The sequence below is a fragment of the Oncorhynchus kisutch genome, unplaced genomic scaffold (genome assembly GCF_002021735.2).
Source record: "Oncorhynchus kisutch isolate 150728-3 unplaced genomic scaffold, Okis_V2 Okis07a-Okis12b_hom, whole genome shotgun sequence".
Taxonomy (NCBI): Eukaryota; Metazoa; Chordata; class Actinopteri; order Salmoniformes; family Salmonidae; genus Oncorhynchus; species Oncorhynchus kisutch.
The window spans coordinates 2489593-2510858 of record NW_022261984.1 but is presented as its reverse complement, the minus strand read 5'-3'; the positions used below and the strand labels follow the sequence as shown (position 1 = coordinate 2510858).

Below are 21266 nucleotides of genomic sequence, written 5' to 3'. Positions count from 1 at the left end.
GAGAGAGAAAGAGGAACTGAGACGGAGAGAAGGAAACAAACAAAGAGAGAGAGACTGAGACGGAGAGAAGGAAACAAACAAAGAGAGAGTGGTATAGAAAAGAGAGCGAGAAGAATGAAAGAAAGAGTGATGGCAGTGCGAGGACCCCGGCGATTAGCAGTCCCTCCCGGTGCCCGTCTGTACTTTGAACGCTGACGGGGGGAGGGGGGGGGTCACAACCCAAAATGTGTCTTGGGCGCCCGCTGAATAGCGACGCGATTGTATCGTTTATGCAAATGGTCCGTTCCAATTGCGAAGCAGAGAGAGCTGGCGCGTGACATTAACTAATGGCGCTTCGGAGTGACATCCTCAAATTGAAAGGAAACCTTGTTTCCTGGTTAAGATGAATCATTTGAATATATATTCTATATTATATTATTCTATTCTATATATATATATTCTATATATTATATTATATCTATTCTATATATTCTATATTATATTCTCCTGTCCTATTCGGTGTCCTGTGTGAATCTAAGTGTGCGTTCTCTAATTCTCTCCTTCTCTCTTTCTTTCTCTCTCTCGGAGGACCTGAGCCCTAGGACCATGCCCCAGGACTACCTGACATGATGACTCCTTGCTGTCCCCAGTCCACCTGGCCATGCTGCTGCTCCAGTTTCAACTTCCACCTGACTGTGCTGCTGCTCCAGTTTCAACTGTTCTGCCTTATTATTATTGGACCATGCTGGTCATTTATGAACATTTGAACATCTTGGCCATGTTCTGTTATAATCTCCACCCGGCACAGCCAGAAGAGGACTGGCCACCTCACATAGCCTGGTTCCTCTCTAGGTTTCTTCCTAGGTATTGGCCTTTCTAGGGAGTTTTTCCTAGCCACCGTGCTTCTACACCTGCATTGCTTGCTGTTTGGGGTTTTAGGCTGGGTTTCTGTACAGCACTTTGAGATATCAGCTGATGTACGAAGGGCTTTATGAATACATTTGATTTGATTTGAATATGAATGGATATATAAATGCCTACGTCGAGGCCCTGCCGTCGTTGAGAACAGGAAGAGAGGGAAAAACAAGAGGAACAGAGAGAGAGATAAATAATGAAGTGATTTGAGTCGACAGCAGATGATTAAAAAAGCATTATGGGTCACGGGGAACAGAGAGGATGATGGGAGTGGGAAAGGTCAGTGTGGATTAAATTAACTTCCTCTATTTCCGTAATACACATGATTATTCCCTGGTCGGCGTCATCTTTATTCAATGAAGCGAACGGCTGGGTTCTCCGTGTGAAGGGTTCTCCGTGTGAAGGGTTCTCCGTGTGAAGGCTCCTTGAGGAGAGAAACACCCTGGTGAGACACCGGGCCCCAAAACGGAGATCTAGACTGAACACACTGGCTGTTATGTAGAGTAGATCACTGTCTGGAGGTCATCACTACAGGTCAACAGGTCATGTTGACTGTCGTCTATGTCATAGCCAAACATAGATCTAGACTGAACAGACTGGCAGGTTGATGTACTATCACTAGAGGTCAAAAGGGCATGATGACTTCAGCCTATGTCCTTGTCTTTAAACTCCCCCCTATTCCCAAACGTAGATCTAGACTGAATAGACTGACTGTTCTGTAGAGTTGTTGATGGGTCATCACTAGAGGTCAAACAAAAGGTCATCATACTTTTCTTTATTCTGTTTAGTCTCTTTCATCAACTGTATGATTGATTTGTATTATCTTGTATTGACTGATTGGGCCGAGGGGGGGGGGGGAACTCCAGGCCTGAAGGGCTGCTGTGTCTGCATCATTTTGTTCCAAGATAATCACATAAATCTATGTTTTATTGTCACACACACCAGATAGGTGCAGTGAAATGTGTTGTTTTACAGGGTCAGACATAGTAGTACAGCGCCCCTGGATCAAACTATCATCCACATGTCTTTCACCTTGTCGGGTATTCTAACCAGCCATCTTCGGGTTACTGGCACAACCCTCTGACCTCTAGGCTACCTGCTGCATCCCTGATTCAAATAAACAGCTCATCCTGATCTTCAAATCACTATTTATTTCAAGTGTATTTCACATGGTCTCAACACACTGGGCTGGAGCAAAAACCTGCAAAAACTGTACACAGTGCTGTGTAGCATAGCGCCTCCTGTCTGTGGTGGTGTGGCGTTGCGGAGGGGTTCCATACCTGCAGACGGAGCACTGCCTCTGTGGCTGCAGCGCAGTGAACATCACGATGACCGAGTAGTTCCGGGGCGGGGCCTTGACGAACCTCCGGAACTTATCGCCGTTCATCCGGATCACGGAACGCCTGGAGCTCCACTCCATCATCTGATCCACCTTCTCCACCAACATGTTCTGGATAAACAGGGATGGAGAGAGGAGGACGAGAGGGGAGGAAGACGGAAAGGGAAAAGGAGGGAGGAAGGGTGAGAGGGAAGGGAAAACGAGGGAGGAAGGGTGAGAGGGAAGGGAAAAGGAGGCAGGAAGGGTGCGAGGGAAGGGAAAAGGAGGGAGGAAGGGTGCGAGGGAAGGGAAAAGGAGGGAGGAAGGGTGAGAGGGAAGGGAAAATGAGGGAGGAAGGGTGCGAGGGAAGGGAAAATGAGGGAGGAAGGGTGCGAGGGAAGGGAAAAGGAGGGAGGAAGGGTGAACGGGAAGGAGAAAGGAGGCAGGAAGGGTGAGAGGGAAGGGAAAAGGAGGGAGGAAGGGTGAGAGGGAAGGGAAAAGGAGGCAGGAAGGGTGAGAGGGAAGGGAAAACGAGGGAAGAAGAGTGAGAGGGAAGGGAAAACGAGGGAAGAAGAGTGAGAGGGAAGGGAAAACGAGGGAGGAAGGGTGAGAGGGAAGGGAAAATGAGGGAGGAAGGGTGAACGGGAAGGGGAAAACGAGGGAGGAAGGGTGAAAGGGAAGGGGAAATGAGGCAGGAAGGTTGAACGGGAAGGGGAAACGAGGGAGGAAGGGTGAACGGGAAGGGGAAACGAGGGAGGAAGGGTGAAAGGGAAGGGGAACGAGGGGAGGAAGGGTTGAAAGGGAAGGGGAAATGAGGGAGGAAGGGTGAAAGGGAAGGGGAAATGAGGGAGGAAGGGTGAACGGGAAGGGGAACGAGGGAGGAAGGGTGAAAGGGAAGGGGAAATGAGGGAGGAAGGGTGAACGGGAAGGGGAAACGAGGGAGGAAGGGAAGGGAAAACGAGGGAGGAAGGATTAACAGGAAGGGAAAGGAAAACAGGAGAAACCATTATGACCAAGTATTAAACTAGGTGTCAACCAGGAAATAATTGGTGTTTTCTAGAATGAATGAGTCACACACACAAATCTCAAGGGGGCTATCAGACGTTGTGGTGTGTGACAGCCATTGTGCTGTACAACTCTCCCCCGGAATCTATGTTGTTGTTGTAGAAAACCTCCACGTTCAAGGGTATGCCTTCACAAAAGGGCATTGTGGTAGAAGTCGAAAACATTGATCAACTATTTCGCGGCCTGGCTCTTATTTGAAGTTTTATTCATGTGCACTGAATACGAGCTCTGAACAGAAGCCCAGTACCTAACAACTTAGGCTCGTGTTAAGAGTCGAGAAACTCATAGTAAAAGTCAAAAAAAAAAAAACATAGAATAACTTGTTGCATCGCTCTCTATCGAAGTCTCATTCACTCTCCTCACAACGGACAGCAACTCAAGGACGAACCGTTCCAAATTCACACGGGGAGATTACAGTTGCTACTTTTTACACAGTTCTCTTCAGAGTTGTGTAGTGATAGACTTTCTGCTGTCGCCATGACAACAGCCAGACAATGTCCTGCCCCACTAACTAGATAGTTACTGTATAATGTAGAGGGATTGTATTTCAACTGTCCAACGTGACCAGAAGTCTTCCTGACAGGTATCAGGGTAGGGTATCAGCTCTCACTAACTAGATAGTTACTGTATAATGTAGAGGGATTGTATTTCAACTGTCTAACGTGACCAGAAGTCTTCCTGACAGGTATCATGGTAGGGTATCAGCTCTCACTAACTAGATAGTTACTGTATAATGTAGAGGGATTGTGTTTGAACTGTCCAACGTGACCAGAGGTCTTCCTGACAGGTATCATGGTAGGGTATCAGCTCTCACTAACTAGATAGTTACTGTATAATGTAGAGGGAATGTATTTCAACTGTCCAACGTGACCAGAGGTCTTCCTGACAGGTATCAGGGTAGGGTATCAGCTCTCACTAACTGCTCAGCAGAAGTTTCAACCAGATTGATATCACTGGTGTCTAGACAAGAAGAAGTGCTCTTCAACCAGACTCTGTAGACAGCCTAATACTTAACCTCCGGGTCTCTGAAGCAAGTGTGTGTGTGTGTGTGTGTGTGTGTGTGTGTGTGTGTGTGTGTGTGTGTGTGTGTGTGTGTGTGTGTGTGTGTCTGAGTGTCTGTGAGTGTGTCTGGGTCACACGTCCATGTCACCGCCTGTCTGTAATGGCACCTTCAATTATAACATCAGTGTTGCAGAAAGAAATCTAGGACTCTCTTTCTCTCCTCTTTCTCTCCTCTTTCTCCTCCCTCTCCCCTTTACTCTCTATCTCCTCCCTCTCTCTCTCCCCCTCTCCTTATTTACTGTCTCTTCACCTCTTGCTACTCTCCCCCCCCTCTCTCTCTCTCTACTCTCCCCTCTCTCCACCTCTCACTACTCTCCTCCCTCTCTCTACTCTCCCCTCTCTCTCTCTTGCTACTCTCCCCTCTCTCTCTCTCTACTCTCCCCCCTCTCCTTCTTTACTGTCTCTTCACCTCTTGCTACTCTTCCCCCCCCCTCTCTCTCTCTCTACTCTCCCCTCTCTCCACCTCTCACAACTCTCCTCCCTCTCTCTACTCTCCCCTCTCTCTCTCTCCTCGCTACTCTCCCCTCTCTCTCTCTACTCTCCCCTCTCTCTCTCGCTACTCTCCCCTCTCTCTCTCTACTCTCCCCTCTCTCTCTCTACTCTCCCCTCTCTCTCTCTCTACTCTACCCTCTCTCTCTCTCTCTCTCTACTCTACCCCTCTCTCTCTCTCTACTCTACCCTCTCTCTTTCTCTCGCTACTCTCCCCTCTCTCTCTCTCTACTCTCCCCTCTCTCTCTCTCGCTACTCTCCCCTCTCTCTCTCTCTCTCTCTCTCTCGCTACTCTCCCCCTCTACTCTCCCCCCTCTCTATCTCTCTACTCTCCCCCCTCTCTCTCTCTCTACTCTCCCCCCCCCCTCTCTCTCTCTCTCTACTCTCCCCCCTCTCTCTACCCCCCCCCTCTCTCTCTACTCTCCCCTCTCTCTCTCTACTCTCCCTTGTCTCCATTTCTCGCTACTCTCCTCCCTCTCTCTACTCTCCCCTCTCTCTCTCGCTACTGCCCCCCTCTCTCTCTCGCTACTCTCCTCTCTCTCTCTACTCTCCCCTCTCTCTCTCTCTCCCCCCTCTCTCTCTACTCTCCCCCTTCTCTCTCTCTACTCTCCCCCCTCTCTCTCTCTACTCTCCCCTCTCTCTCTCTCCCTCTCTACTCTCCCCCCACTCTCTCTCTCTCTCTCTCTACTCTCCCCCCCCCTCTCTCTCTGTACTCTCCCCTCTCTCCCCCCCCCCCCCCTCTCTCTCTCTCTCTCTCTCTCTCTCTCCCCCTCTCTCTACTCTCCCCCCCTCTCTCTCTCTACTCTCCCCCCTCTCACTCTCTACTCTCCCCCCTCTCACTCTCTCCCCCGTCTCTCTCTCTAACAGCAGATGAGGGCTGTCATCAACTTTTCTGTATTTATTTGTGATTTATATGGTTTCTATTAATCCTCATTAAATGGACACGTCAAGAGAGGAAGGGATCAGAGGGCGAGCGGCAAAGTCGCTGAATAATTTAACGGTTGGATTTTGTAGGAGTCCAAAGTTGACAAAAAGGACTGAGACTGACTGTCTCAGTGTGAGTGTGAGGCTAAATGAAATATATTTTACTGGGAGGGTGAAAGGTTTCTGACAGGCTAGGATGTTTGATACAGTAGGGGGCAAAGACACAACACTGCATAGAGACACAACATGCCATTATTGTGCATGGATGGATGCATGTCTCAGTGTGTGAGAGAGAACGCTTGGCAGTCTTCCCTTGCGGAGCAGAGCGGCAGGTTCCCTCCACTGCCTCCCCCCATAGGAGGCCCTGTCAGGCCTGCTGCCAATCACACACAGTGCTAATGATGCACCGGTCAACACACACACACACACACACACACACACACACACACACACACACACACACACACACACACACACACGAGATGAGCGATGGAAGGAGGGATGGAGATATAAAAGAGTAGTACAAAGGCACTGGAGAGGAAAGATGGAGGGAGCGAGAATAGGGGAGAGAGAGAGAGAGAGAGAGGAGATGGCAGAAGATGAGAACCAGAGGGATCAAATGAAAGACAGAAAGAGAGAGGGAGAAACTAAATAAGAGAGGGGTGGATAGAGTGGGCGAGAGAGAGCAAAAGATAAAATGAGGTGGGAGAAGTAGTGAGAGAGAGAGAATAAACAAAGAAAGATGGAGGAGGAGGAAACGCTGCACAAACAACAAAGAAGACCAGCCAATGTCAGCATTCTCTATCAAATTGACTCAAGTCTAGTTCTAACCATGCAGCCATTAAATAAAACTCTGTTTTGGCCACAAGGGGCAGTATCTTCCACCAAAACCATCACAATGTGAATCCTCTCTCTCTTCCCCTGTCTGACAGGCACCGACTAAACAACCTTCATTCACCCTCACAGCAATGTCTCTGCAGTGTCTCAGTTCAAATACACTCTCACTCACACACTCACACACACACATTCACACACACACACTCACACACACACCTTCACCAGGTGGTTAACTAAAGTGACGTGTCGGAAGACTGTTGACAGCTTGATCCCTGGTGAGCGTCCGCTTCACGGAGACGAAGCACATCGCCACTTCCGTCGGAAGTGTCGCCTCCCTCACACACTCACAGAAGTACGCGCGGGGATACACACACATTGTGTACTCATGGGATAGCTCTATGACTGGGAATCAGTGGGTAGTGTATCCTGGCAGCACTCACTGCCAAGGTACCTCGTAGGTACAGCAAGCATCTGGTATCTCACTGGCATTTAGTCATTTTCAATATTTGAACAGACATGTAAATATGTCGCCAAAAAATAACAAATCCCAGAATTAGAAAGGAATGTGGTATTTTTCCACAGACTGTCACACATCCCATCAGATGAAGATCTCACCGCCCAGAAATCAGCCCATCTAATGAACATGGTCAACATAACCAACCTACATCTAATGAACATGGTCAACATAACCAACCTACATCTAATGAACATGGTCAACATAACCAACCTACATCTAATGAACATGGTCAACATAACCAACCTACATCTAATGAACATGGTCAACATAACCAACCTACATCTAATGAGCATGGTCAACATAACCAACCTACATCTAATGAACATGGTCAACATAACCAACCTACATCTAATGAACATGGTCAACATAACCAACCTACATCTAATGAACATGGTCAACATAACCAACCTACATCTAATCAACATGGTCAACATAACCAACCTACATCTAATGAACATGGTCAACATAACCGACCTATACCTCCAGATAAACATTGTCTAAACACTCTATAATGTCTCTTCATTATAAACAACATTAACCATTACTGCTAACAACATATCCTCTCCTCCATCTGGTTTGGCAACATAGAGCAGTTAGTGAATCATGGACCAGTGTGTGTTTAACAGCATATGTTCTGTTCTGCTCCAGTGGCCTGTGTATTTATATGTGTGTGTGTGTGTGTGTATATTTCTGTAAGTGTGTATGTATATATTTCTGTAAGTGTGTATGTATATATTTCTGTAAGTGTGTATGTGTATATTTCTGTAAGTGTGTATGTATATATTTCTGTAAGTGTGTATGTGTATATTTCTGTAAGTGTGCATTTCTGTTCTCCCACCTCCCTGTTGACACTTGGTGAATTTGAAGCCCTGACTCCCCCTCAGGTCTCAGGTCAGATGTTCCAGGTTTAGAGGCTACTGTTTCTAGACTGCAGGCACTGCAGTGGACTGAATCTTTAGTAAACCTCTCTCGACTCAAACATGTATTATGTTGTTGAGGCAGGAGGGAGAGGAAACGAGGTGAGGGCAATGAGGTATATGAGAAGGTGTGACAAGACGAGAGGGGGGGGGGGGTCTTTAGTGTAATGTTTAGTGTCTATTTTTGGTTTATTATCTATCTCACTTGCCTTGGCAATGTAAACATAATGTGTCCATACCAATAAAGCTCCTTAAATTGAATTGAGAGAAAGAGAGTCATACTCACTCTTAGGTAGCTAGTGGCTTCTCCAGAGAGGTCATAAAAGAAAGAGAGAGAGTAGAAAAAAAGGAGAGGGAGGGAAAGCCAAACGGACTCACAGAAAGCCCTGACTGCATCATCCAGGACTCCTTGGGCCTCTTGAGTAGAAGAAACAATATCATCTAATATTGGATTTCTGGCAGCAGGGAAGACATTTTGTGTCAAACTGTGACTTTTAACTGCAAAGTACAAGAGCTAAAGTACTGCAACTGGTCCAGGGGCAAATCCGAAATGGCACCATATAGGAATATTATTAATAGTGTTCCCTAACACCTGGCCAAAAGTGTTTCAGTTAATATATAGTAGGGAATAGGGAGTCATTTGGGAGTGGGACAAAGCCGAGGTCAATCCAAACTCTGGCCATTGAACTTCAAGAGTCAATGACGTCCGATTCAAAGGTCACTAAGCCCTGCCACTCAAAATGAAACCTGAAAACCCAACAACACCCCTGCAGAGCTCACCACCGCCGGTCCCTTCCCCGTCGTTAACCTGTGAAGACGGGATTACAGGATGTCTAATTGGCGTTGCGGCGGTGCCGACTGTAAAGCGGCGGGGTAACTGACTGTAGCCAAGAGATAAGGTTACCGGGACAATGCAGCATGCTGTCTCAGAGCCAGTAATCTCTCCCCTCCTTCTCCTTCCCTCGTTCTACCCACCAGCCACCCCTATGGCTGTAACCAGTGAGTCAACAGGTGGGCGTGTCAGAGCCGTCTTAAAATCAGGCCCACAGGTGAAACATCAACGCTAACCGAGGGAGGGTATTTTGGGTGGGTAGGATTTGGTCACACACACACCCATCTCTACACACACACACGCCGCTCTCTCTACACACACACACACACACACACCTCCATTTACACACACACACACCCCTCTTTACACACACACACACCACACACATCTCTCTCTACACACACACACACCTCTCTCTCTCTACACACACACCCCTCTCTACACACACACACACACACCACACACACGCACACACCTCTCTACACACACACTTACACTCAAACTCACTTCTCTACACACACACACCTCTCTACCCACAAATACACACACACACACACCTCTCTACACACGCACACGCATCTCTCTCTACACACACACACCTCTCTCTCTCTACACACACACCCCTCTCTACACACACACACACACACACACACACACACACACACACACACACACACACACACACACACACACCTCTCTCTACACACACACACACATCTCTACACACACACTTACACTCACACTCACCTCTCTAAACACACACACACACACACCTCTCTACCCACAAACACACACACACACACACCTCTCTACACACACACACACCTCTCTCTCTCTACACACACACCCCTCTCTACACACACACACACACACACACACACACACACACACACACACACACACACACCTCTCTCTACACACACACACACATCTCTACACACACACTTACACTCACACTCACCTCTCTAAACACACACACACACACACCTCTCTACCCACACACACACACACACACACACAACTATCTACACACACACCTCTCTACACACACACAACTCTCTACACACACACACACACCTCTCTACACAAAATGTATCAGTTGTAAGAACACATTAAAGGACATAATGACGATCAACTAGTTAGAGAGCTGACTGGGAAGTCCTCAGTTGGTTTATGTTAATGTCACATAACTGGGGAGTCCAGTTGTTGAACATGTCTAGGCATGTCTGCCTTAGAGGGACATTAGACGGCTCTCCGTGGTCGTGCCTAGCTTGACATTTACATGCGACTTCTGCTATAAGAATGCGAAGAACACATTGAAAAGACGGGTCTAGACGCACAAAAGTGGCTTTGTGGTGTGATTGTGTTCAGCTCTGCCTGACCACTTCAGGAGCTGGTCAGGGATGCATTGTGTGTGGATCTTTCCTCAGTCGGGACACAATCAGGCTACCGAAATCGCACACAGTGGGCGACATCATCATCACTCCTCCCACAAGTCTCCAGAAAACGTGTGTTTTGGGACCGAGAGGCACCTTTTCATTATAACGTTGGAGGAAATACGTTGAGGAACGTGTTTGCTGGCCTCATAAATGCTAGCCAGCGAGCTTTTCACTTAGAAAAACTATTTTTTGTTTGGCTAAGAGTTCATCCGTTTGCAATCCATTTAGCGTTCCTTGCAACTACATAGGTAAGCTACATAGGTAAGCTACATAGGTAAGCTACATAGGTTAACTACATAGGTTAACTACATAGGTTAACTACATAGGTTAACTACATAGGTTAGCTACATAGGTTAGCTACATAGGTTAACTACATTGGTTAACTACATTGGTTAACTACATAGGTAAGCTACATTGGTTAGCTACATAGGTTAACTACATAGGTAAGCTACATAGGTAAGCTACATAAGTTAGCTAGAGTAGTTAGCTACATAGGTTAACTACATAGGTAAGCTACATAAGTTAGCTAGAGTAGTTAGCTACATAGGTTAGCTACATAGGTTAGCTACAGTAGTTAGCTACATAGGTTAGCTACATAGGTTAGCTACAGGAGTTATCTACATAGGTTAGCTACAGTAGTTAGCTACATAGGTTAGCTACATAGGTTAGCTACTGCCATCAGTTGTTGCGTTATCATATTTAGCCTATTTTACTGTTCGTGGAATCCATACTGGCGTTGTAATATAGCGCAGGAAAAGGGAATCCGGACACACTGTGGACATGGTAGACACATGTAAATGTAGTTGTAGACACATGACGCGTTCGGAATTCCATGATCAGAACTCCATGTTCAGAATACTAAAGCTACATGAAGTGTCAAGTGTAGACACGGCTTCTGTCTCCCGCTGACTCTCTTGTCAAGTTGTCTCTCTTCATCTCCCTTTTGTCATTTCCTCTCTCCCTGCGGTCTCTCTCTCTCATACTTTTCTCCATCTCTCTCTCTCTCTTGCGGTGTCTTCCTCTGAAAACCTCAATCTCCCTGCAATTGTTCCCAAAAATTCTTCCTTTCTTTCCGTCTCTTTTCCTAGTCACTTCCCTTTCATATCCTCCCCCCTTCCACTCTCTCTGAATCTCTCTCAACCACTCTTCCGTTCTTTCCATCTATTTTCCTTCCTCTCGGTTATCTCCTGACCCTCCATCTCCGTCCTCCTGTGGTTCTCTTCTCTCCCCCTGTCGCCCCATGCAGTGCTGGGACAGCTGTAGAAGACCCAGTCTTCCTGTGTGACCCACTCTGTCATATTCCTCTCTGCTGCCATTTGCATTAGTTATCTCTCCCCTCTTCCCTTCACTCATCCCCCTCTCCCTCGCAACCTTATTGCTAACATGTTTTACTGAGGACGCCGGACGCATACTGCCACGCTGCAATCATCACGGTTGCTGCACCACGGGACGCATACTGCCACGCTGCAATCATCACGGTTGCTGCACCACGTGACGCATACTGCCACGCTGCAATCATCACGGTTGCTGCACCACGTGACGCATACTGCCACGCTGCAATCATCAGGGTTGCTGCACCACGTGACGCATACTGCCACGCTGCAATCATCACGGTTGCTGCACCACGGGACGCATACTGCCACGCTGCAATCATCACGGTTGCTGCACCACGTGACGCATACTGACACGCTGCAATCATCACGGTTACTGCACCACGTGACGCATACTGACACGCTGCAATCATCACGGTTGCTGCACCACGTGACGCATACTGCCACGCTGCAATCATCAAGGTTGCTGCACCACGTGACGCATACTGACACGCTGCAATCATCACGGTTGCTGCACCACGGGACGCATACTGACACGCTGCAATCATCACGGTTGCTGCACCACGTGACGCATACTGCCACGCTGCAATCATCACGGTTGCTGCACCACGGGACGCATACTGCCACGCTGCAATCATCACGGTTGCTGCACCACGTGACGCATACTGCCACGCTGCAATCATCACGGTTGCTGCACCACGTGACGCATACTGCCACACTGCAATCATCACGGTTGCTGCACCACGTGACGCATACTGCCACGCTGCAATCATCACGGTTGCTGCACCACGTGACGCATACTGACACGCTGCAATCATCACGGTTGCTGCACCACGTGACGCATACTGCCATGCTGCAATCATCACGGTTGCTGCACCACGGGACGCATACTGCCACGCTGCAATCATCACGGTTGCTGCACCACGTGACGCATACTGCCACGCTGCAATCATCACGGTTGCTGCACCACGTGACGCATACTGCCACGCTGCAATCATCACGGTTGCTGCACCACGTGACGCATACTGACACGCTGCAATCATCACGGTTGCTGCACAACGTGACGCATACTGCCACGCTGCAATCATCACGGTTGCTGCACCACGTGACGCATACTGACACGCTGCAATCATCACGGTTGCTGCACCACGGGACGCATACTGCCACGCTGCAATCATCACGGTTGCTGCACCACGGGACGCATACTGCCATGCTGCAATCATCACGGTTGCTGCACCACGTGACGTCAAGTGCAAATGTGATTTGGAGCTGCATTAAAGTGGTTGATGAATATTCAGGAGTATGCAAAAACAACAAGCCCGTCGCATATGTTGGGTGGATGTTGTTAGACTGCCTAAGAAAGGCCAGTCATTGTGTGCCGTGATTGCTGGCAATATGAGAGGTGCAATACTCAAGTACTTGGTTATTTCTAGTTAAAATGTATTGTTAAACTGGGATGAATTTCAAGACCTACAGTATGACCTCACTATAGCGAGCAGAACACATCCTTGGGAAGCCACTCGGACAGAGAGGCTATTTATTGCTCACAGAGCAACCGCAACGGGGAACACATTACACTGAGAGCAAGCACTTCCTCTCCCTCTCCTCCCATCTCTCTCTACTCTTGGGCCAACAACGACAACAACAGCAGTGGGTACTACAAACGGCGTGATTGAAAATGGCTCGGTCAAAGTGCTGCCGGCTTTGGAATTCCCTATTGAGTGGGGGGGGATTTGGAGAAATTTTCCCGGGATGACTCACCAGAAAAAGGACATCGATCCTACTGAGTAAGACCGTTTAGAAACCGGGGAGGAAGAAGGGAAGGAGGTCGGTCTCATGATCACACATTTCTATTCCCCCCTTATCTGGCAGAAAGAGGTTAATCCTCCCCAGCCACCCCCTCCCCAACCACCCCCCTACCCGTCCCAAAGGTACTACAGACCAAAGGTGACGAAAACAATCCAACATGGTCGTTACCCTCCGTAAGAGCGTCCTATTTACCTGGCCTGACCCTCATCTCTCAAGGCAAAGGAGAAATTGTTGGGAAATGGGTTTGACAAATCTCTGGAGCAAGTAGACGTCAGATACAACAACAGCAGCGAGGTGGGAGGTTTAAGGGCTGATGGACAAACAGACAAACAGACAGAAAGATGGAATCACACACAGAGAAAAACAATCATGTTTTTGTGGTTGGTTCACTGGGTCGGCCATTGTCGTGGATTCTACACCTATCAGTCAACATTGGTTGAGAAGTGACGAGGGCGGACTATTGACTCTGAAGTGGGCCAAGGAATAAGCAGTCCACAAAAGCATGTGTCTCTCAGTGTGTCATTGTTCGCTCTATCTGTCCTTCCCCACTGTCCCTCTCATTTTAAATGTACATTTTAGTCATTCAGCAGACGCTCTTCTCCAGAGTGACTTACAGTAGTACATACATTTCCCCCGTGGGAATCCAACCCACAACCCTGACGTTGTAAGCACCAAGCTCCACCAACTGACCCACGCTCCACCAACTGACCCACGCTCCACCAACTGACCCACGCTCCACCAACTGACCTAACGCTCCACCAACTGACCCAGGCTCCACCAACTGACCCAGGCTCCACCAACTGACCCAGGCTCCACCAACTGACCCAAGCTCCACCAACTGACCCACGCTCCACCAACTGACCCAGGCTCCACCAACTGACCCACGCTCCACCAACTGACCCACGCTCCACCAACTGACCCACGCTCCACCAACTGACCCATGCTCTACCAACTGAGCCACGCTCCACCAACTGACCCATGCTCTACCAACTGACCCATGCTCTACCAACTGACCCATGCTCTACCAACTGACCTATGCTCCACCAACTGACCCATGCTCTACCAACTGACCTATGCTCCACCAACTGACCCATGCTCTACCAACTGACCCATGCTCCACCAACTGACCCATGCTCCACCAACTGACCCATGCTCCACCAACTGACCCATGCTCCACCAACTGACCCATGCTCTACCAACTGACCCATGCTCCACCAACTGACCCATGCTCCACCAACTGACCCATGCTCCACCAACTGACCCATGCTCTACCAACTGACCCATGCTCCACCAACTGACCCACGCTCTACCAACTGACCCATGCTCTACCAACTGACCCATGCTCCACCAACTGACCCACGCTCCACCAACTGACTCATGCTCCACCAACTGACCCACGCTCCACCAACTGACCCACGCTCCACCCAAGTAGCTTCCTCTCTACCTTTTGTTTCTATTCTCCTGCAGTAACGCGGTTACCTTGGGCTGGCACCTTGATTCCCAAAAGTATTCCTTATCCTTCCCCCGAAGGGGATTGCCACCTGGGACTCTCATTTCAGCACTCCACTGATCCCTCCACTCACCACCTCCAAACCTCCTCTGACACAAGGCTGGATGGCCAATCGTCCTCTGAAACAAGTATGGCCAATCGTCCTCTGAAACAGGGATGGCCAATCGTCCTCTGAAACAAGGACGGCCAATCGTCCTCTGAAACAAGGATGGCCAATCGTCCTCTGAAACAAGGATGGCCAATCGTCCTCTGAAACAAGGATGGCCAATCGTCCTCTGAAACAAGGATGGCCAACCCTCCTCCTGTAGAGCTACTGAGTGTGCAGGCTTTTGCTCCAGCCCTTATAACTCACCTGATTCAGCCAATCAAGGTCCTGATGAGCAGTGGATTCATTTGAATCGGTCCTGTTAGAACAAGGCTGGAACAAAAACCTGCAATGCCAGTATCTCTCCAGTAGCAGCAGTGACCACTAGCCATCCTAAAACCACTACCCCACTGAAAATCTGGGTCGGATGAAAAGGGTCCATTTCAATGTCTGGATCCATCTTAGATAGACATGCAGAGAACGGCACTCGTCCGTATGTTTTCAAATGAAAATCAAATGCATAGGGGGCAATAGGGTTTTTGAAGAGACTGGGCCTGACTGTGTGAGGGGAGGATGGCACTGGGAGAGAGAGAGGCCACTGGGAAGAGTGCACCTGAATGACTGTAGATACTTGGAGCATGCTGAGGTATAACCCCTTACATCTGATTCAGGGATGATGTATGGGGCATAATGGGGCGGCCCTGTGAGAGCCAGCGTGAAGACAGTATATACAGTACCAGACAAACGCTTGGACACACCCACTCATTCAAGGGGATTTCTTTATTTTTACTGTTTTCTACATTGTAGAATAATAGTGAAGACATCAAATCTATGAAATAACACACATCGTCTAAAATAACACATGGAATGTCGTAACCAAAAACAAATGAAAATGTATTTTATATTTGAGAATGATCAAAGTAGCCACCCTCTGCATGTAGCATGTAGAATATAGGAAAAATAAAGGAAAACCCTTGAATGTGTAGGTGGGTCCAACCTTTAGACTGGTCCTGTAGATATCACTGTTTCCTCTAACTACATTTAGCAGGGGCGCAACACACTGTCGCCTCCAAAAAATAACATCTATTTTAATATAATACAGACGTATACATGAGTATTACATTTAGGGGCACGGATGATGTATGGGGCATAATGGGGCCGAGGAGCATGAAGACCAAATATAGATATCCCCGTTTCCCCTATATGCACGTCGCCGCTGCAGAAAACAATCTTAGGGGAAACTCTGGCTATAACACCAGACTCGGGCAGAGCCCATGTCAGGTTGACAGGAGCTGTTGGGCGTACACTGTTCTCCAGGGAGCGACATCCTAGGCATTAACCTGGGGAGCTAATGCAAGTGTTCAGATCTCAGACAAGGTTACTCATAATATGAGCATGTTTCACTAAACCGACTCCGTTACACGGTGAAGGGGGAAGAGCGTCACTCTTTCAGGTCATGTACAGTATAATTACACACTGTGGCTAGGCGAGTATTAACGTCTCCCTCACCTTACACTCCTCACACCATCTGACTCTCTCTCGCTCTTCCTTCTCCTCCTGCTGCCATTCCATTGGCAGGTACATGTATGTGTTCTATAACCCCTCCCTCTCTCACCTGATAATCACATCTACTGGGCTTGTCTGTTCCCTCTCTCTCCTTCTCTTCCTCCCTCTCTCCCTGATAATCACATCTACTAGGCCTGTCTGTTCCCTCTCTCTCCTTCTCTTCCTCCCTCTCTCCCTGATAATCACAGCTACTGGGCTTGTCTGTTCCCTCTCTCTCCTTCTCTTCCTCTCTCTCTCCCTGATAATCACATCTACTAGGCCTGTCTGTTCCCTCTCTCTCCTTCTCTTCCTCTCTCTCTCTCTTTCTCTGATAATCACATCTACTAGGCCTGTCTGTTCCCTCTCTCTCCTTCTCTTCCTCCCTCTCTTTCTCTGATAATTACATCTACTAGGCCTGTCTGTTCCCTCTCTCCTTCTCTTCCTCCCTCCCTGATAATCACATCTACTGGGCCTGTCTGTTCCCTCTCTCTCCTTCTCTTCCTCTCTCTCTCCCTGATAATCACATCTACTAGGCCTGTCTGTTCCCTCTCTCCTTCTCTTCCTTCCTCCCTCTCTTCCTCCCTCCCTGATAATCACATCTACTAGGCCTGTCTGTTCCCTCATTCCCTGATCCAGTGTTTGTATTCCATTGCCCTTTCACCTCTCTCCTGTACTTCCTCCTCCCAGGGCATCAGCTAACTATTCACCTTCCTGTCAACTGCTACTTCAGTTTACCCATCTTCCAACCCCCAGGCCTCTGTGCAGTGGAAGCTCATGAGCGCGCACACGCACATACACACTTAAGAGATATCGCTTTTCCCAGTGCGGCTGGGTCATCACATCTCCACAGGCTGCTAGTCAGTCCGCCACGGTAGACCTGCTCCGCTTCTCTCACTCCCCATCCATCTCTCTCTCCCTCCTGTATCTACTCCATTCCTGCTAAGCCTCTCTCCATATCTCCTCTCTCTCCATCCCACTCTCGTTCCTTTCCAACCCATTTCCTCCTGTAAGAGCAGCTGAATTCGGAATCTAAAGCAGAGAGCTCAGCAGCCTGGCGCTGCCCTGTAAGTCCCTCGTTATGCCTAGTTCCTTCAGAAGTCGGAGGCACGTCCAGGTCATCAGAGTGGTCATACAGTACAGACATGGCCCTTAATTAGCGCACCCTTATTACAAACCACTCACAGCGTCCAATTCCGGAGCTATGGGGATTTACTCATTAAAAAATGTGTTTTATTTGATATTGATGGCGACCGCAGTGCTGCCGGTCTACCTCGGAGATCCTTCATTTCTCTTTTGCTTAATTAAATAAGGGAGGAAGAGGAAACTTCTGGAGAATCGTGATGAACATTTGAAGTGTGAAATCGTACCAGTTCATGGCACATCAATCGCTCTAAACCTTATCCGTATAGCTCAATGTGGGTGAATATGACACACAGAATAAAAACCGTAGCCTGTCATGTTATTTAGATGCTTTGATAAAAGTGCTTCCCTGTACCCTCCGGGGCATGTGAGAGAAAAGAAGGCTTTGATTATCTTGATGAATGTGCATTTTGTCAAGAGATGAAGTTCACACCCTCGTTGCTTTTATTCCTCCCCCGATCTGGAAACATGGCACGTTGAAACTACTGACAATCTCCAGAGCTCCGTTCAGACACAAAATGGCTCCTTGTGCCTTTTGTCTGTACGACAACCACACGACAACCGTACCCCTCTCATAATCAATTAGCTTTGTAGTGGTGGCGGATTGGGAGAGTCCCCGCAGTGCTTGTTGCCTCTTGTTTAACGGCCCGGAGGTGGGATTTGACTATAGCTGAGATGTCCCTGGTAGACAGCACTTTCCTCTTCTCTTTTATTTCCCTCCTCCCTCGTTCCCTCGTTCTCTCCCGCGCTCCTCCATTATTGCAGGGGAAGCACATCGGGCCCCTGTCTGTTTACACCCGTCCTCTCTATTACTGGCCACCACTGTAATGAAAGTCCCCCTCTGTAGCCGCCGACCGTCCTTTTATTATGCCACGTTTATAACCAAATCAAACCGTTGAGCTCAATAAACAGAGTGGCTGCGGTGGCCAGGCTCGGGGGTAACTGGCGCTGAAGGGTGGATCTGCTGCTGAGGTGGCAGGTCGATGGAGGCAATGGACGGAGGAGCTTCTTTTGGCGGCAAACGCAACATCGCAAGAGAGACTGAGTTAAATAGAGAGAGCGAGAGAGAGCGAGAGAGAGACTGAGTTAAATAGAGAGCGAGAGAGAGACTGAGTTAAATAGAGAGAGCGAGAGAGAGACTAAGTTAAATAGAGAGAGCGAGAGAGAGACTGAGTTAAATAGAGAGAGCGAGAGAGAGACTGAGTTAAATAGAGAGAGCGAGAGAGAGACTGAGTTAAATAGAGAGAGAGAGAGAGACTGAGTTAAATAGAGAGAGAGAGAGAGAGAGAGACTGAGTTAAATAGAGAGAGTGAGAGAGAGACTAAGTTAAATAGAGAGCGAGAGAGAGACTGAGTTAAATAGAGAGAGCGAGAGAGAGACTGAGTTAAATAGAGAGAGCGAGAGAGAGACTGAGTTAAATAGAGAGAGCGAGAGAGAGACTGAGTTAAATAGAGAGAGCGAGAGAGAGACTAAGTTAAATAGAGAGTTTGAGAGAGAGACTGAGTTAAATAGAGAGAGCGAGAGAGAGTGAGTTAAATAGAGAGAGCGAGAGAGAGACTGAGTTAAATAGAGAGAGCGAGAGAGAGACTGAGTTAAATAGAGAGGGCGAGAGAGAGACTGAGTTAAATAGAGAGGGCGAGAGAGAGACTGAGTTAAATAGAGAGAGCGAGAGAGAGACTAAGTTAAATAGAGAGTTTGAGAGAGAGACTGAGTTAAATAGAGAGAGCAAGAGAGAGAGACTGAGTTAAATAGAAAGGGCGAGAGAGAGACTGAGTTAAATAGAGGGCGAGAGAGAGACTGAGTTAAATAGAGAGGGCGAGAGAGAGACTGAGTTAAATAGAGAGAGAGACTGAGTTAAATAGAGAGGGCGAGAGAGAGACTGAGTTAAATAGAGGGCGAGAGAGAGACTGAGTTAAATAGAGAGGGCGAGAGAGAGACTGAGTTAAATAGAGAGGGCGAGAGAGAGACTGAGTTAAATAGAGAGTTTGAGAGAGAGAGAGCGAGAGGACGGAGGGAGAGAGTTTGAGAGAGCGAGAGGACGGAGGGAGAGAGTTTGAGAGAGCGAGAGGATGGAGGGAGAGAGTTTGAGAGAGCGAGAGGACGGAGGGAGAGAGTTTGAGAGAGCGAGAGGACGGAGGGAGAGAGTTTGAGAGAGCGAGAGGACGGAGGGAGAGAGTTTGAGAGAGCGAGAGGACGGAGGGAGAGAGTTTGAGAGAGCGAGAGGACGGAGGGAGAGAGTTTGAGAGAGCGAGAGGACGGAGGGAGAGAGAGCGAGAGAGCGAGAGGACGGAGGGAGAGAGTTTGAGAGAGCGAGAGGACGGAGGGAGAGAGTTTGAGAGAGCGAGAGGACGGAGGGAGAGAGTTTGAGAGAGCGAGAGGACGGAGGGAGAGAGTTTGAGAGAGCGAGAGGACGGAGGGAGAGAGTTTGAGAGAGCGAGAGGACGGAGGGAGGGAGTTTTCCCACTGATGCCCATGTTTGTTTCTCCTATAGATATTTTACCAGACGGGGTCCAAAGCCCCCCAAACCAAAATCTATTCTAGAGCCTCTTCAACATTCCTGCCTATAACTCAATGGAACATCCACTGCTAATTCATGACAATAGGGAATAAAGGATATTGCACATGTTAAGTGGCTCATAAGACAAAAATGAGCCTTTAAGCCCCAATGGGTACTTATTCCATGTATTATTACCATTTACTTAGCAAATGCTTAATCATGTATGTAACCAATTAGAGAACGGTAGGTTGAGAATAGTTAACCTTTTAACATGAGGTTTCTATGCTAGAACGACCTCAAAGCTGTTTTTACTGGGGGCGGGTCAACACCAGTATTGTGATACTCGTTAGTATCACGGCAAGGAAACCAAACGTGACGCGGATTTCACTTCTTTGGGAAAACAGCCTCAACGTTGCAAACTAACAAGCTGTAACACACAACTTTACATACATGCTTTGTTTTCCAAATGTTGCCACTGAAGAAATACTGCGATGTCATCACAGCCCTAGTTTCTACATCCAGATGTGGAGATTGGAACTTAAAGATGCAATCTGCTGAAATCGCTCCACCATTTCCTGGTTGCTAAAATTCTAATAGTTCCTTCAGTTTGTGACACAAAACAAGCTAGTATAGTGTAGAGAATCATTGTACCATCTAAACCGCTGTGAAATATATTTTCTATAACCAAAAATATTGGATTTTCAGCTGTTTGAAACTGGTGAACAAAACCGAAAGTAAAAGACGCAAAAACTAAACTTAAGAACTGGGAGCATAGAAGTAGCACACATAGAACAGATCTACAGATTCTTAGACTTGCTTTCAATGCGAATGACATATCTATAACTAACATTTCTATGTCCATTTGTTCGGTTCGACCAAAAAGTGACATATTGCAACTTTAAAAGACACAAAGTCACAACAAGTTTCCACGTTTAGCATCACCTCCCACAGCACACACATTCTGCAGTCCTGACAGAATGAACGTTTGACCGGAGGGTAGAAGAGGACTGTTGTCCAAGGCTCCACTGCTCCAGAATTCAACTGGAGAAAATAAA

General features: G+C 48.0%; 1 protein-coding gene across 1 annotated transcript in view; it reads right to left on the bottom strand.

Annotated features, from left to right (window-relative positions):
* The window catches only part of tusc3 (tumor suppressor candidate 3), a gene marked incomplete in the record, with an annotated part of 114264 nt that overhangs the window by 74842 nt on the left and 18156 nt on the right, over positions 1-21266 (bottom strand). Inside the window, 1 exon segment of the mRNA XM_031815022.1 lies at positions 2175-2344. Coding sequence (XP_031670882.1) covers positions 2175-2344 — 170 coding nt within the window.